This window comes from Accipiter gentilis, chromosome 24 (assembly GCF_929443795.1).
Source record: "Accipiter gentilis chromosome 24, bAccGen1.1, whole genome shotgun sequence".
NCBI classification, from domain to species: Eukaryota; Metazoa; Chordata; class Aves; order Accipitriformes; family Accipitridae; genus Astur; species Astur gentilis.
In genome coordinates, this window is record NC_064903.1 from 1,460,762 (window position 1) to 1,476,094 (window position 15,333).

At 57.9% G+C, this 15,333-nt stretch overlaps 1 protein-coding gene across 3 annotated transcripts; it reads left to right on the forward strand.

The window, feature by feature from the left end:
- The first annotated feature begins 1,755 nt into the window (after positions 1-1,755).
- SPRY3 (sprouty RTK signaling antagonist 3) lies at positions 1,756-14,740 on the forward strand. Of its 3 annotated transcripts, none has more exons than XM_049827458.1 (2): positions 1,756-1,830; positions 7,655-14,740. In XM_049827458.1, exon 2 carries the CDS (start codon positions 7,702-7,704, stop codon positions 8,620-8,622), a length of 921 nt encoding a protein of 306 aa, XP_049683415.1. In that variant the 5' UTR covers positions 1,756-1,830; positions 7,655-7,701; the 3' UTR covers positions 8,623-14,740. The 3 variants fall into 3 exon arrangements, with proteins under 3 accessions (XP_049683415.1, XP_049683414.1, XP_049683416.1); XM_049827457.1 differs by lacking the exon at positions 1,756-1,830 and adding an exon at positions 3,519-3,590; XM_049827459.1 differs by lacking the exon at positions 1,756-1,830 and adding an exon at positions 3,924-4,012.
- The last annotated feature ends 593 nt before the right edge of the window (positions 14,741-15,333 follow it).

Below are 15,333 nucleotides of genomic sequence, written 5' to 3' on the forward strand. Positions count from 1 at the left end.
GGCCAAGCAATGTCTCGGGGCCGGGATCCCTGTAGGGTGTTTTCTTTCAGGGGACTAGGGAAGGTTCACAAGGAAAATGCAAGGAAGGGGTTGCTATTTTTTTTTTTCTTGCTGGCTTATCCCTCTTTGCTGGGCAAAGGAACTGCGTGATGGGGAAGGGAAATGATGTTTTCTTTCCCTCAGCGCTGCCGTCTGTTCAGCTTGAGCCTGGTGGGGTGGATGTACCTGGCCTCCTCCTTAGCAAAGCGTGTGTTGGGAGCCACGTGTCCTTCCACCTTAGGAGAATCGCAGTCTTTTAATAAGTTCCCCGGTGCTTGCTGTTGCTTCTGAAAAGCTAGTGGCACTGTCTGGCTTCAAGTGGCTTTTACATAATACAGACTGTCAGGCTAGATGAACATCACGGTCCCTTCTGGCCCTAAAATCTGTGAATCTAAAAATTAGAGGGCACCAGCACCTCATTGTTTCTGGCTGATTTAATCAGGAGAATCGCATGTTCTCTTTATCCTCTCCTTTTTTTTCCTCCCCCCCCCCCCCCCCCCCGCATCATCTTTAACTGCAGACGAATTTGCTCTCCCCCTGTGCCCAAGCTTGTCTAATAGTATCAGAAGAGATCAGACATCTTCAGCCTTGCTCTGGGATATTCTTCTCTCCGCTGCCCGCTTCTGGACTGATCCACAGCGGTTAATTGTTTGGCTGTCTGCACAGGCAGGACCAGAGGTGGTCAGGCTTGGGGGCGGCTGGACAACGTGCCTAGAAAACAGTGCCGAGTTCTCCTGGTTGTTTTAAAATTGCAACTAAGTTCTCCAGGCTCCAAATTTAGCCCTTTTGGGTTTGTGAATATGCGTGCGTATCTAGAGAAACAGGTTTTGAGGAGGGGAAGGCAGGGGAGTGACTCCCCACCTTTTTTGTGGTGCTGGGGATGTGCAGGGGGAATGGAAAGAGGAAAGCAGGGAGGAATTGCTGGCGACCTGCGGGGATTGCCAGGGATGAGGGTTCTCCCAAGGCAGAGATCCGCAACAGGCGCTGAGGACTTGCCGAGCGGGCTCGGCTGGAGTTGGGAACACGGGGATGCGCTGCTGCCACCTCACTGCCCGTATCTGGGCGCTATCAGCTGTCCCCAGGCAGGAGATGTGCTGACAGCCTCTATAAAATAAGGGCAGAGAATGGGACTCCTGGGAGCTGCTCTCCCCGTCCCTTTGGACAGGACCCCAGGGGTGTTCGAGGGGTTAAAAGGTGGCAGATTCAAACTGGGAGGAGGAGTGAAACCGATTCAAAAGACCAGTTAAGAGGAGCTGGGATCAGTTGCAGGTAGTGGCTTCGAAGGTGCATGGGGCGCAGCCCGAGCTGTCGCAGCGCTGCGGGAGGGATGTTAAACCCTCCGTTCAGGGGCAGCCGCTCGCTCCCGCAGACCCTGCGCCGGGAGAGATTGTCAGAAATCGAACGGAGTCTCACACCTTCCTCTGACACGGCTCATATCGCGGCTGTGCACCGTCAGGGGACCACATCCCCCTTCCAACAGCCGAAAACCTGCCAGAGGCTCTGTCCCAGACCCTTCCTTTGGGAGCAGCTCTAAACTTTTCTGCTTTGCAAATGCATTCGGGTTCCCAGCCCTCCTCTTCAGAGATGCTGCGGTCAATAACTCACCAGGAGGCTGCTATTCTCCCTCCGCTTCCCACCCTCCCACTTGTCTCGGTATCTCTGCATTCATGCCTTTTCGGCCCTCCCTCGGCAGCGGGTGAGGAATAAAGCAGCGCTGGCTGAGCACGACGCAGGCTGCGCTAGGGATGCTGTGAGCCAGCGGAGGGAAGCCTGAATCACCGGCACCTCAAGGTGGGAGTGATAGATTTGGGCTGGGAGAAAGGGAGGACATCACACGTGCTTTTAGGAGTCAGGTGCCCGCAGCCAGCTGGCAGTCGCTTGGAACCGGGCAACTCGGTTCCTTTCTGTGCCTTTAAAGAGGGAGCTGAGAGCGATGGGGAGAAGAGGAGGGGCTCGTGGGAGCGCAGAGAGATGCAGCGTTAAGGCTCCGAGCTGTAGCCCAGGCTGAGGAATGCTGTCAGGGACTCGTTCCTCTTGGAGAAACTCCTCCTGGAGGAGCATCTCTGGTGGGATCCTATGGAGATGGAGGAACCCTTAGCCTAGAAATGCCTACAAATGAGCCTGGAAAGGCTCAGCTGGGTACCACGCAGGGAGAGTAGAGCCACTGGCCCGTGTTGGGGAGGACTCCGGTGCTTCTGCTGGCATCAGCTGGGAGGGAGCCACTGAGGTCAGTGGGATCAGCCTGGTTTATACCCATCTGTTAGAGCAAAAAGCGGCAGAGCTGGTTCTGTCACCCTTATTCAGGCTCCTTCTCTTCCCGTTCCAACTCTGCCCCTCACCCCTCCCCACTCTCACACCCCCAGACCCCGCGCTGCCCATCGGCAGCGAACACCGACAACGCGTGGCCGAGCCTCGGGCAGCTACCCGTCCCGGGGGAGCGGGTTCCCGTGCTGCTAGGGACTCGGCTGGGATGGTTGAGGGCTTGATGGCTTCAGCTTCACTCCTTGGAGACAGGTTCTCAGCCTTCCCTGAGCTGGTAACGTTGCTTTGCTCATCCGGTGAATGCTACCAGAAAGGATGGATGGGTGACCAGCCTGGAAGCGTTGAGAGGAATAAAGTGAGGGTGGGAGCTCCGGTGGGGTCCGTAGCCCATGTCCAGTGTCAGCAAGGAGAGGCCTTCTGTCTTTGGGGCTGTCAAACCAGGTCCAATTTATTTATAAATGGGGCCGAGGGGTATCTGTCGCAAGGATCCCTGGTGCCCCTGAGCAGCGGTGGTTGCCTTCGAGAAAGCAGCACAAGGAGGGAGCGCGCAGCGAGTCAGGGACGCGTCTGGGACGGAAGGTCCAGGTCCCGTTTGGACCCCGGGTCCGAGGTTTTTGTTTCTGGGAGAACGGGATGTGCGGGGGCTCGTTCTGTGGCTCTCGGTAGGGAAAAGCCCCTTTCCAGCCCCTCTGCCCTGAGCTTCTATCACAGGAGCTAGTTCGGGTATTAGTTGAGACTTTGTGGCAGTTTCGGGGGTGGACGGCGGCTGGGCTCTCGCGGATGCCTCCCGAGATGCCCGGGAAGCGGTGAGACGGGCGCGTGAGAGGGGGGAAGGTGGCTGCGCCCACTTCGCCGCCGTTTACAGACCCGAGGTGACGGGGCCCGGGAGCCGACGCGGGCCCTTTTGCGGCCAAACCCGCTGCGCTCCCCACGCCACCTTGCCCGGGCCGTGGGACCGAACCGAGCCCGTCCCGCGTGTCACCGCCGGGCCGGGCCGACACCCGAGGGCAGCGCGGACCACGACGAGCGTGGCCGGCGAGCGTGGCCGCCACGGGTGTCCCCGGGGAGGGGGAACGATGGGCCGGGGGGCGGCGGGGCCCCGGCGTGGGCCGTCCCGGTGGGTGCGGGGAGGGAAGCGGAGCCCGAGGCCGACGGAAACGTTTAAATAGTGCCTGCTGCATCCCGCAGCCCCGGGCTGCGTTGCAGTCATTATCTGGGGAGCGGATGCGCGGGGCTCTATGGGGACTGCTAATGGGCCGATTCAATTTCAGCTGGATGACGCCACTTAGGTAAGCATTAAGAGCTCCAGCTCCGGGAAGGCGAGCGGCAGAGAGAGGGAGAGAGAGAGAGAGAGATGCTAACGGGCAGCAATAAATCCCTCCCTCCCTCCCATCCTCCACGCTGCCCCCATTCACAAGGAGCGCCGGGGACGAGCCTGCATTCACAACCGGCAGCCGGGCAGCCCTCCCGCCGCCCTCTCCCTCGCTCTCCCCGCCGGCGGCCCGGCCCGGCCCCGCTGCCCTTCCCCGGCGCGGGGAGCGCGGCCCGGTTGCGGGGCCGGCCGGGCGGCGGCCGCCCCGCGTCCATGCCCGGGGCCGGTCGCCTTTAGGCAGCTCCGCCGCGGAGGTCGAGCCGCCGGCGTCCCGGGGCTGGCCCCGGCCGGGCTCGGCGCTCCGCGGGCGGATGGAGCGGCGGCGGGGCCGGCGGGGGGGTGAGTCCGCGGCGGGACGGGGAGGGGACGCGCGTGGGGCGTTTGCCGAGGGGAAGGTGGTGGTCGGGGGGGAGGGGGGGGGGCGTGGACGTGGGAGGGCTGGCGGCGGGCGGTGAGGCTGGGGGTGCCGGGCACGCGTGGGGGGTGCGCGGCGGGGCTGGCTGGGGGTCGGCGTCACGCGTGGGTCGTGTGCACGGCGGGGCTGGGGAGTCCCGAGCGGGGACGGTCCTGGGAAGGCGGGGGGTGTGTGTGTGTGTGTGTGTGTCTGTGCGCACGGTGGGGGGCTGCGGGCCGGGGCCGAGCCACGCGTGGGGTGTGTCGCGCGGAGGGCTGGGGGAAGCCGGTGCACGGGGGCTGCAGCCCGGAGCCGGGCTACGCGTGGGCTGCCCGCGGGATCAGCCTCCCGCCACCGCCCCGCTCCACCCGGGACGGGCTGAGGGGGTCCCTCCGGAGGGGGAAAAAAAAAAAAGCCCTTTTCTCCCACCTGGGCGCCCCGTGCAGCTCGTCCCCGGCTTGCGGCCACCTCCAGCCTGTAAATCATTTGCTTTTACGATCCCTCCTCTGGCCCATTATCACACGAACTTTATATGTTTGGGGCTGCTGGCGGCCATAAAGCTCGCCCGGTTTCCGGGGCTGGCATGCCTGCCTCGCAGGCAGGGTGTGAGGAGGAGGAGGAGGAGGAGGAGGAGGCTGGGGACACGCTGCCCCGGTCCCCCCCAGCCGGGCAGGTAGGCAGGGAGGGGCGCGGCAGTGCCTCGGGGATGGTCGGACCAGTCGGGGCCGGGATATGGACTGGTTGCAGCCCCGGGAGCGGGCTGGAGCAGGGAGGGAGGGCTGGGAGCAAGTTGGGGGGGGGGGGGCGGGAGGAGCAGGGTCCCAGCTCCGGTCATTCAGTCCCTCTTCCCTCCATTCCGCTGGACTGGAGGACCCACAGATCCTCTGGCTCATGTCCCCTTGGGTCCCAGAGGGACCTTTGCCTCCCCCCAGCAGGCAAGTCTGGGTCCGTGTCTAACCCCTACACCTGGGGATCGTAGGTCCAGGAGCATTCGGGCCCCAGTTCAGTGCTGCGGGTCCTCCCAGGACCTGTTTTGCCCGGGATGCTGTGTCCAAGCCCTGGATCCAGATCCTAAGTGTCCGTGTTGCAGCGCACCGCATGGCCCGCTTGCCGGCTCCTCTCTCTGCCTGCTGTCCCCAGGGCTCTGCTCCTCCTCGCGGCGTCCCCTGTGCATCTCCTCCTGCCTAAGCGTGGCTCACAGGTCTCCTCGTGTCTCCTGAGCTTCGGATCTTGCATAGAGGCTTGGGTGTCCTGTACTGGGTCTGCCCTTTGGGTGCTCTTTATCTCCCAGTTCCACTGCCTCCATCGCAGTGGGAGCTTCTGCCTCCCTTTGGGTCACACCTTGCTTCAAGCCCCGCACAGGAACCTGATGGGAGTCTCGCTGGCTGATTCCTCATGCCCAAGTCCTGCCAAATCCCAGCGCACAGGTTAGAAGGGATGGACGCCCAGATGGGAGCAGCTCCTCCCTGGCTGTAAATCAGCATTGTCCCCTGAACAATCCCACCCTGAGATGGGATCTGGGTCATGAGGGACGTGGGAATCCTCTGAGGCTGCTCTCTGCTCCCCTCTGCGTGGTCCTGGCTGCAGGCTGAGACGTGTCGTATCTCTTCGGGGGTCCGGGGAGCTTCAGGTCACCGGCCCGTGCTTTAGTAAGACCTTCCCAGGTGAGGAGCTCGGTGGCAGCAGGTGACAGCTCACGAGAGGGTGTTTTGCCTCTGCGGCCCATTCTCATCCTGGTAGCATGCTCACAAAACGTTCCCTGGGTCAGCCGTGCCCTCCTAATTCACCTTGATATTTCTGTTAAACAAATCGGTGCACAAATCAATTGTGGGTGTCCTGGGAGAGCGACTCATTCACTGTCTGCGTCTCCCTGGATGGGGTGAGCATCTCGCTTGAGATCGCGTGGAGGGGACGGCAGGTGGGCTCCATGCGCAGGAAAAACCCAAATCTAAGCAGATCAGTTGCCTTTTCTTTCCGGGGGGAGGGGGATGGGAGAGACCAGATCTTGCTTGAACAGTCAAAGTAAGTTGCCTTTGCTTTTCCCTGCTCTTCAAGGTCAGCCTAGCTAATGAAAATCAATCTTCCCTCCGCCTCTCTCTGCTGCATGAGCAGATTCTACCTGTGGCCCCTCACCTACTTGAAAGCCTCCGCCGCCGCCGGCCGCCTGGCCTGCTGACCATGTGCAACGCCGGTGGGGAGCTTTCTATTGAAACAGAGTCTTCCTGCGGGCCCGGGCACCGTGACAGTATCTGTGTCACTGAGGGATCACTTATTTGATCTGCCAGAGGAGAATGGCTTTGTCCCGGGGAAGTTGGCTGTGCACGGAAAGCACGTATCCGATACTGAAATCTGGGCTGGAAGCGCTGGGGGAAAGCTCTTCGCTGGGGTCTGGCATGCGATGAATTGCTTCCATCCTCTGTGCGCTCCTGGGCGGCTCTGTTTTGCAGGGAGCAGAAGCGGGAGGTTTCTCTCTCCCTTCCTCCTCAGGGCCAAGACCTGGCTCCGTTGCAGACCCCCTCCTGCCTGCCCCTTCTCCTCACCCAGCCCCGCGGAGGTTTTACCCAGACACCAGCGGCAAGGTCTGGCAGCCCCAGGTTTTGGCGATGGGGCTGATGCCATCAGGTCAAACCTGCCGGGGCCGGGCGGGGGGTGTAAGTTGTGGGATGGGGCGTTCTCCCTGCCCCAGCCCACAGCCCTCGGATGGTCCTGACCCTCCCTCCGGATAAAGCAGGCGCCGCTGCCAGTGCTGCAGCCTCGGGAAGTGCCGTTTCCTGAAAACAACAGCAAACAGCATGGCAACCTCGGGTGCAAGGAGCAAGACGGGGCTTGCCTGCTGCGAAGTCAGCTTTCCCTGCTTCACCCTGTGTTTGTGCCGGGGTTAAAGAGAAACCTGCCCTTCTCGGCGTTCGTGACGGGGGTAAATTGGTTCCTGGGCTGTCGCTGGGTTGCGTATGGGAAAAAGGGATGCTGCAGTGGGAACCGCCAGGACTCGGGGAGTCTGTGGGCTTGGCCTGTCCCTGGCCAAGTGTGTGCCTCATTAGTTGCAATTTGTTGCTGCTGCTGCCTGAAATGAGATGTGTTCAGACCCCCTCCATCCCTGTGCCCCTGGTGTGTTCAGGGTACAGCACTGGGAGGCTGCTCGGGGTGTACCGGGAAGCCCCAAAACAGAGTCTCCTGCTCCAGAGGAGATGCCGTTCCCAGTTCTGTCACTGGCTTTGGATAAGTCACAGCTTCAAGTTTCCCCTCCTCTAGAGAGGACAGGCGCTTTACCCTGGGGAAGGAGAGGGAGGACAAACAGGGTCCCTCAGTGCTGGCAAGGGGTGGGAATTCCTCTGGAAGGACACGAAAAGCTCAAAAGCATGGGGGGATGCTGTCCCGCCCTGTTTCAAGGGACAGCTCTTACAGCCCTTGCCTTTTGGACATGTCCAGCCTACGTCTCCGCAGGCACAGAAGTACTTTGAGTCTGATTGTTGGAAGTAACTGCATTAGGAGTTCTCCAGCCAGTCTTTGCTTCCCGGTCTGTGTGGATGGATCCATTATAAAATGTAACACAAATGTTTTCTCTGTCTTCCTGCCCCATCCTTCAGGATTTTTAGATGTGCCCTGATGCCGCAGGGTCTCCTCGCTCCTGGAAATGCAGCTCTCTTCCAGTGTGGCTGAACTCAGCTGTGACGAGACGATGGACCCACCCGCTGAGGACTTCCAGCAGGTCCTGTCCATTGACCAAATCCGCTCCATCCGTGCCAGCAACAACTACGTGGAGAGACCGGCTGTCTGCTTCCAGCAAGCCCGCTCCAACCCATCCCTGTCCCAGCCACCGCACAAGCAAGAGTGGTCCCAGGACCGCCTGGCGTCTTCCACCTTCCAGGACCTGCACCGCAGCCACAGCCAACAGCACCAGATGCCACCTTTGCAGCAACACATGAGCCATTCCAGCACGGCCAGCTCTGTCTCCCAAAGCACCACCGCCTCCGACCAGCGACTCCTGAGCAGCCTCACGCCCTCCCACTCCGGGCATTCCCTCATCCGGACGCAGCCCCGGGCCGGCGAGCTGAAACCGGAGGAATCGCCGCTGAAGGGGGTGGCGGAGAAGCCCACCCTCCACACCGGCCACCTCTTCATCTGCGAGGAGTGCGGGCGATGCAAATGCGCCCGCTGCACGGCCGCCCGCAGCCTGCCCTCCTGCTGGCTCTGCAACCAGCGCTGCCTCTGCTCCCCCGAGAGCCTCCTCGACTACGGGACTTGCCTCTGCTGCGTCAAGGGTCTCTTCTACCACTGCTCCACCGACGACGAGGACACCTGCGCCGACGACCCCTGCTCCTGCGGGCCGGGGTCCTGCTGTGCCCGCTGGGCTGCCATGAGCTTCCTCTCTCTCCTCATGCCCTGCCTCTGCTGCTACTTTCCTACCCTGGGGTGCCTCAAACTTTGCCAGCGGGGTTATGACGGCCTGAAACGACCCGGCTGCCGCTGCCAGAGCCACACCAATACGGTCTGCAGAAAGATCTCCTCCTCCAGCGGCACGCCTTTCCCCAAGACGCTGGATAAGCCGGTATGACCCTCCCGGGGAGGAGAAGCAGGCTTTACTCCTCTTCCTTCCTCCTCCTCCTCCTCCTCCTCCTCCTCCTCGTCTCCCCTCCATCCCCCTCCTCCTTCGGCTCCCTCCGCTCTGCAACGCTCGTCCCTACCCACCATCACCTTTCAGGAAGGAGACGGGTGAACTTGGGGGGTCCCCCAGCCCCTGGGAACACGAAGGCGGCTGGGTGGCCCTGGGAGCTGGCACCCGGCTGGTGGGAAACGGTGGTTTTTGCACACACGGGTGAGGGACCAGGAGAGGCAGAGAGAGCTGCAGGTGCCCTCCCTGGCCGTGCCCCATGGGGAAGGGTGACCCGGGGAGTCCTCTGCTCTCAGAGGGTTTTAGGAGCTGCCGCTGCCCCATGGTATCTTCCTTCCTGATGGGGGGGGAAGAGGCAGGTCAACGCATCCCCTGTGCAAGAGTCCTCCAGGAGCCAGACCTCCCCCCCCGCCCCTCTCCAGCACTTTTTGTGGGTGGCCTCTCTCCTCTCAGCCGCTTTCCCCAAGGGGCTGGGGTGCCATGGGCTCCCACCGGTGGCAGTGGCTTCCCTCTGGGCTTGGAAGCCACTGGGAGAAGCAAGCGAGCTTCAAAAAGAGGTGGCATCGTATTTTTCTGTCTCAAAGAGGAAGGGAAGGTGTGGGAAGCTTTAGAAACCTTCTGGCAGGGGAAGGAGCTATCGGAGGCAGCCCAGCCCACTCGCTTCTGCCCGACTGCAGTGAGGGAAAGGTCCCCTCTGGGATTTGGCTGAGAACAAGAAACTGGTTTGAAATTGCCATTCATTTCCCAAAGCCTTGAAGAGCTGCTTCCAGAGCATAAACCCTGGCGAGATGGGAGCTGCTGCCCAGCTCCGTCCCACCACCGAGCAGGTGCCACAGGCACCAGCTCCACCCTTGAGCCCTGAGAGCCCCGATCTGGTACCTTCCACCAGCACTGAATTCACTTTAAGAAAAAATACCCTAAACCCAACTGTCAATAGCTGCCACTTGCACTGCTCTCCCTGTCAATTAGCACCAGACCTGGGGGACTTCCCAGCAGGGACTTCTGCAACTCCTGCTTTGGGCTGGAGGGAAACAGAAGCAGAAGAAGGTGTCGAAAGATGGGAGCCCAAGCTTCCCTCCCTGCAGAAGTTGCCTTTGAGTCCTCACCTCGCTTTCCTTGGCCCACCGGCGTGTCACACCAACACCAGCGGTAGGCAAATCCCGCTGGCACTGCTGAGGGTATTCTGCAACGGCGGCTGCCTGCGGCAAACTGGAGATGGGTCTGAACCAAGCCCTGGGGCTGGGCCATCTGCAGACCAGAAGGAAACCTGAATTGGGGTCAGTGCTTCACGGCCGACTTGCTGTGATAATAATAAGCCCAACCCATCGCTGCAGTTGAGGGGAGCTCCTCCTGGTCCTGGTCTCAGCCCCATCTCCACTTGCAAATGCATGGCACCAGCTCTCAGCTGTGACCCCGCTGACGTCGGCCTATCGGTTGGGGGAGTTTGGAGCCAGGATGATGTCCCAGTGCTCGGCTCTGCCTGCCCTGTCCCCCTTCCGAGGTGTGTGAGTGCAGAGGGAAGCGAGTGATTCCCCTGGAGAAATATATGCAACATGTCCCTTGGCTTCCTCCAAGAACCTGCCATCCAGGGCTCATCCGTCGCCTTCCCTCAGCCACCTCTTTACGTAGAGTTCTGTGGATCTATTTTTGTATATATAAATATAACGTTAGGATGGCTAGGTCTATTACTAATAATATTCATGATACTGCTGTGAATGGTGCCAGATGCAAGGTTTGGCTTCCTGGTTCACTTGCACATGCTGGAAGATGATTTCCCAGTCTGTTTATTGCTAATCCTAGACCTTTAGTTCCTAGGTAGTCGGGAGAGAGGGGAAGGGAAGTTTACAGATTGTCTTGGGGGGGTCTGCTTTGCAGAAAGAGGGTAGGATTTAGTGCCGGCTGTGGGGTGAGGCAGGAGGTAGACTCTGATGATGGGATTCCTCTTTCCGTACATTTGCTATCTAAAAATCACGGCTGATCCAAGCTCCCTCCGTTGCAGAGAAAAACAGTTCCAGAGAGTGATTCATCCTGCTTGAAAACATTATTCATTAAATTATGTTCTGGCGGTGCCTGTCTCCCTTGACTCAAATAGGACCCAAACACGGAATTCCTGGTTCCCTGTGGAAGGGGAGATGAATCCCATCCCTGGTGTGAAGTTTGTGCCTGGGGCATGTTATGGACAGGACCAAAATCTTCACCCTGATTTCAACCTAGAGCCTGAGGGGGGATGTTGACAGATGCTTCCTCTGGCCAAAGGTGGAGAGCCCACTTCCACAAGCTGTGGGGAATTCAGGATGATGCTCTGGGTTACAGTGAGGATCTCCTGGCATTAAGAAGGGAGAAGGCCACATCTGTGCAGTTTGCACATCCTCTGAGGCCAGTCCTGGACTCTGAAATCATTTGGGTTTTAAGGCAGTGACCTTCTCAGAGCATGCCCTGGAGCTGTGTGTACTCCCATCAGTCCATGTCTCTGTGGCAGCAGTTATAAAATATATTGCAAACATATTTATCCATATGCCAATAATTGCTTGGCTCCCTACTTCCAAGCGATGTTTGGGGAAGAGACTTCCCCCAGGAGGCACCCTTCTTTTTGAACGCTCGGTTCACTTTTCTATTGGTGCTGATTAAACCTCTTTTTCCCCCCAAATGTAAGACTTTTTTAGGGAAAAAAGGTCCCTTTTCCCACTGAGGATTTGAGGAATTGTCTCACTTGAATGAGAATGTGAAATAGTTCATTGAAACTTTTTAAAGAAAACTAATGAACAGAATTTTCCAACTTGCTCTACTTTGATTTTTTTTTTTCCTCCTCCTTTTTAAATGGATCCTACTTGTAAATTTAGTTACCACCTCTGTATCTTTGCAATTCATTGCTTCCTCTCCTGATGGTGGAATGACTCAACATGTGAAGCTTCATCATTTTCACGGCCTCCGAAGTCATGCAAGCACGGGGTGACCTCCCCCAGGTGCTGGAGCTGTAGGATGAGAAGATGGCTGTCCGTGTATCAGCTCCCCAGAGCCAGTTTTGCTTGGCACTAGCACGGCGAGGCGGAGCCCTGCACTACTATTGCAGCATATTTACCTTCAGTAAATTGGTAGGAGGCCAGGACGCCTGCCAGTCGCCTTCTACCTAATGGGCTTTTTCTGGGTCAGTGCGGAAGTCCCATTTCTACCAGGGAATCATGCCATAGCCTGGGTGCAAGGCTGAGGAGTCCAGCCAGGTCTCTTGAATGCCTCATCTCCAAGAAATGACAAACCTGCGAGATCTATTTTATGAAATACGGCACAAGTAGAAGGGAATTGGAGAGGAGGAGAGCCCCAGGTGGGCACTGAGGGCTGTCAGACTGGCGCAGGGCTTTGGCTTGACTGTGTTGAGGATAAAATGCAAAGCCGGATCCAGGCCTTGCGGTTGCACGGACTAGAGAAGTTTAGAGCTGTTGGCCCCTACCCTGCTCGTAGGGGCTGGTGGCTTCACGTGGGGTTACTGCTTCCCACTCCACCTGGGGGGGCCTCAGCGAGCTCCCATTCCTTGCTCTCAGCAGAAAGGACAGGTCGGGATCTGCCAAAAGCTCTCCAAGGAGGCCAGCTCTGCTTCACTGAACTCATCTGGTGTCAGGAAGGCTGTGGGTAGTCTCTGATCATGTTTTTTTCCTGAGCTTTTCCTAACATCTTCAGACCAGATCCATCCTGCTCCCTCCCCATCTCTGGCTGCCAGACAGTTTGGTTTCCCTGCAGAGAGGACTCCAATTTTGGTTGGGGTTGTGAGCCCCTTTCCTGCCCCACCCTGGAATGAGTCAGATAACATCTGCTCCAGATGTTCGTTTGCAGCTGCTTGTCCTGGCAGTTTGGGTTTCTCTCTGTCCTGACGTGTCTTTTTTGGTTTTCTTTTGGGAGAGTCGCATGTTGAGTCCTCTGTTTTCCCTGTGCCCCTGTGATTTGACAAGGATGGATCTGCTTTGCAAGGGAACGTTTCTCTGTGTTGTGTGTCTCTACCGGTGGTGGGCTCCTTTGCCAGGAAATGTGCAGGGCTGTAGGGCAGATTTAGACAGGGAAAGAGAGACTCAGGTGCCAAAGGAGCAGGAGGACAGAGCTACTGAGCAGGACCCGAGCTCCCCCTGCTCTGCTCCCAATGCAGGAGCCTCCTCTTCCCACCCAGACCTCCAAAGCTCCCTCCATGCAAAAGCTCCTGCTGGTGCTTGCTTTCCCCAAGACTTCCCTTGGTCCTGCAGTCCCCCCTTCCTTACTGGCAAACGTGTGATCAGTCCCAGCACTGGTGAGGAGGGGTCACTGGGGACCAAGGTGGAGTCTCCCTCCCATCCCAGCTCCCCATCCCTCCTGGTGGAAGGGCAGAAGTAGTCCTCAGGCTGCTGTCCACCCATCCCTGAGAAACGTCAGTGCCAGCCAAGTCCCTCAAAGAATAGGGGGGAAGCTCTTTGCGACTCTACTCTCAAGATTCCCATAAAATCCCACTGAGTTCGCTCTTCCCCATCCCCATGTGTGAGCCCGAAGACTGGCGGGCAAGTGTCATTGACCAAAAGATGCCAAAGCACAGAGTAACAGTTTATGAACGGCTGCTTTAGTGCAATAAAGAGGGATGAGCAGAGGGGTGAGAGGAGCTGCTGCAAGGTTTGCACAACTGGATGGCACAGGGAAGGAGCACACCGTGCCCCAAACTTGCTGTTTCCAGCACCTGCTTTGTTAGTTTGCTCTGTCTCTGGCCCTTGGGTGTTTCGAGGCTGGAGAAAACTGGGAGGTCTTCGGATATTGGAAGGTCTAACTTCTTGTGATCACCATGTGAGGAAAGTAGATAAGGGATGTACCCCCACCCCAAAGCCCAATCTTGGTCTTCAGCAGGATCCAGTTCAGGCTTGTCTCCTTGAAGGAGCCCGCGGACCCCAGACCTGCGGGATGCTTGCAGCAGCTGGAGGCTGCTGGTCGGCATCTGGTCCATGTGGGCCAAACCAGAGCTGTGATCTCTTTGGGCTCAGTTTGCTTCGGGGCATTTCTCAGTGAGCATCGGGATCTCTTGCAAACTCTTTCTCCCAGAGTGGAGGTTGGGAGCTTGCGTGGGTGAGATCCGTTGTCCTGCTTGGGGTGATGTTGTGGAAGAATCCCCTGAGGGCACAAGCCAGGGAGGCTGAACGGTCCCCTTGCAGGAGGACTGCAGGCAGGAGGGACGTCGGATGGATGGGAAGAGATCACGCGCCTCCGTGGGGCAGAGGGAATGTGCGAGTGCCGGGCGAGGGGAAGCAGTGCGAGGTCTCTCGCCGGGTCTCTCTCCTGCTGCACCTTCCTGCAGCACCCCAAAGGGCTTCAGCATGAGCAGGACCAAACCCATGCTGGTGAGCTGGCCTGGGCATTGGGAGAGGAGGTTTCTCACACCCTCTGTCCCAACGGCAGCATCAGCCCTGAGGCGTGTGGTCATCCTGGAGCTGGCACGGCTGGTCCCCGCCTGGCCCGTGCTGCCGCTCTGTCCCAGCGGAGCCCCTTTCCCCCTTCCTTCCCCTCCCTTTCCCCTCTGCCCGTCCTTTCCCAGCGGTTCCCTCAGGCCTTTGCGATGCTCTGCGGACGGGCAGCGGCCGTGCAGCCTCCTGCCTCCCCAGGTGTCTTCAGCACAAAGTTCTCCTTAGAAGATGGATCACCCTTGGCTTCAAAGGAGAGTCTCGTACCAAGAACCGAAGCCTCTAATTCTCTATTTAATTGGTACAAAGGCATTCTGTACAGTGTATAAAGAGATCCCTCCCCCGGCTGTCTTTATTTGGGTTCCTTTCTATAAGGTATAATATATGTTTATAACCTGATGGCTGGTTTTTGACAATACTCTTGTACCTTTTAAGGGAAAAAAAAATAAAAAAAACCAAAGTATTTATTTGAAAAGTTTATTTTAAAGATAAGAAAAAAATAACCTATTTATTTTAATGCACCCTCTTCTGTTTGGTTTTCTTCTCTTGCAAAGCTAATAACTGTTACTGAACCACTGCTGAGATGAAAGAAGTAATTCTATGGGTGGCTTCACAAGCCCACTTAGAGCAACTATTCAATAAAAATATATATTAATTTTGAACGTGGTCTCATTCTTGTCTTCATGATGGCTGGGACATGACTCAGACTCCTGCTTCGGCTGCGGGGTGCTGGGCGGCTGGGCTTGCACTGGCATGGACTGAATGTTGGGGGGGATAATTTTTAACTCCATTAGATCTCCCCTGGGAGCTCTCTCCTGATGCTTAAAGAAAACCTCAGAAATCTCCAATGTGTGCTTCCCTGCTGCCACTGTCCCAGAGCCTTGAGGAACGGTAGGGTCCTGTAGCGAGAGCAAATAGGGAGGGACTGAGGTAAGAAATCCCTGAGATTTGGAGGATTTCAGTGACTCCACAGAGATTCCAACACATTCCCAAAGCCTCTTCTACTTCCAGAAGAGACAGGGTGATGCCACAGGGCAATGGATATCTTCTGCAGGAGGAGCTGCACTTTGGACATGGCTATCTCTTCCCACCAGCTGTAGAAGGCACCTCAGTGATGTGTTTAGCCCCGAAAGGATGAATCTGGGCCATAGCACCAGCAGTTGCTGGAGCAGGCTGGTGCCTCCGATCTCTCCATGCATATTACAGGCCAGCGTTTCATGCGCTTCTGCATGTACAGAGCCCAGTAACTCCTTCT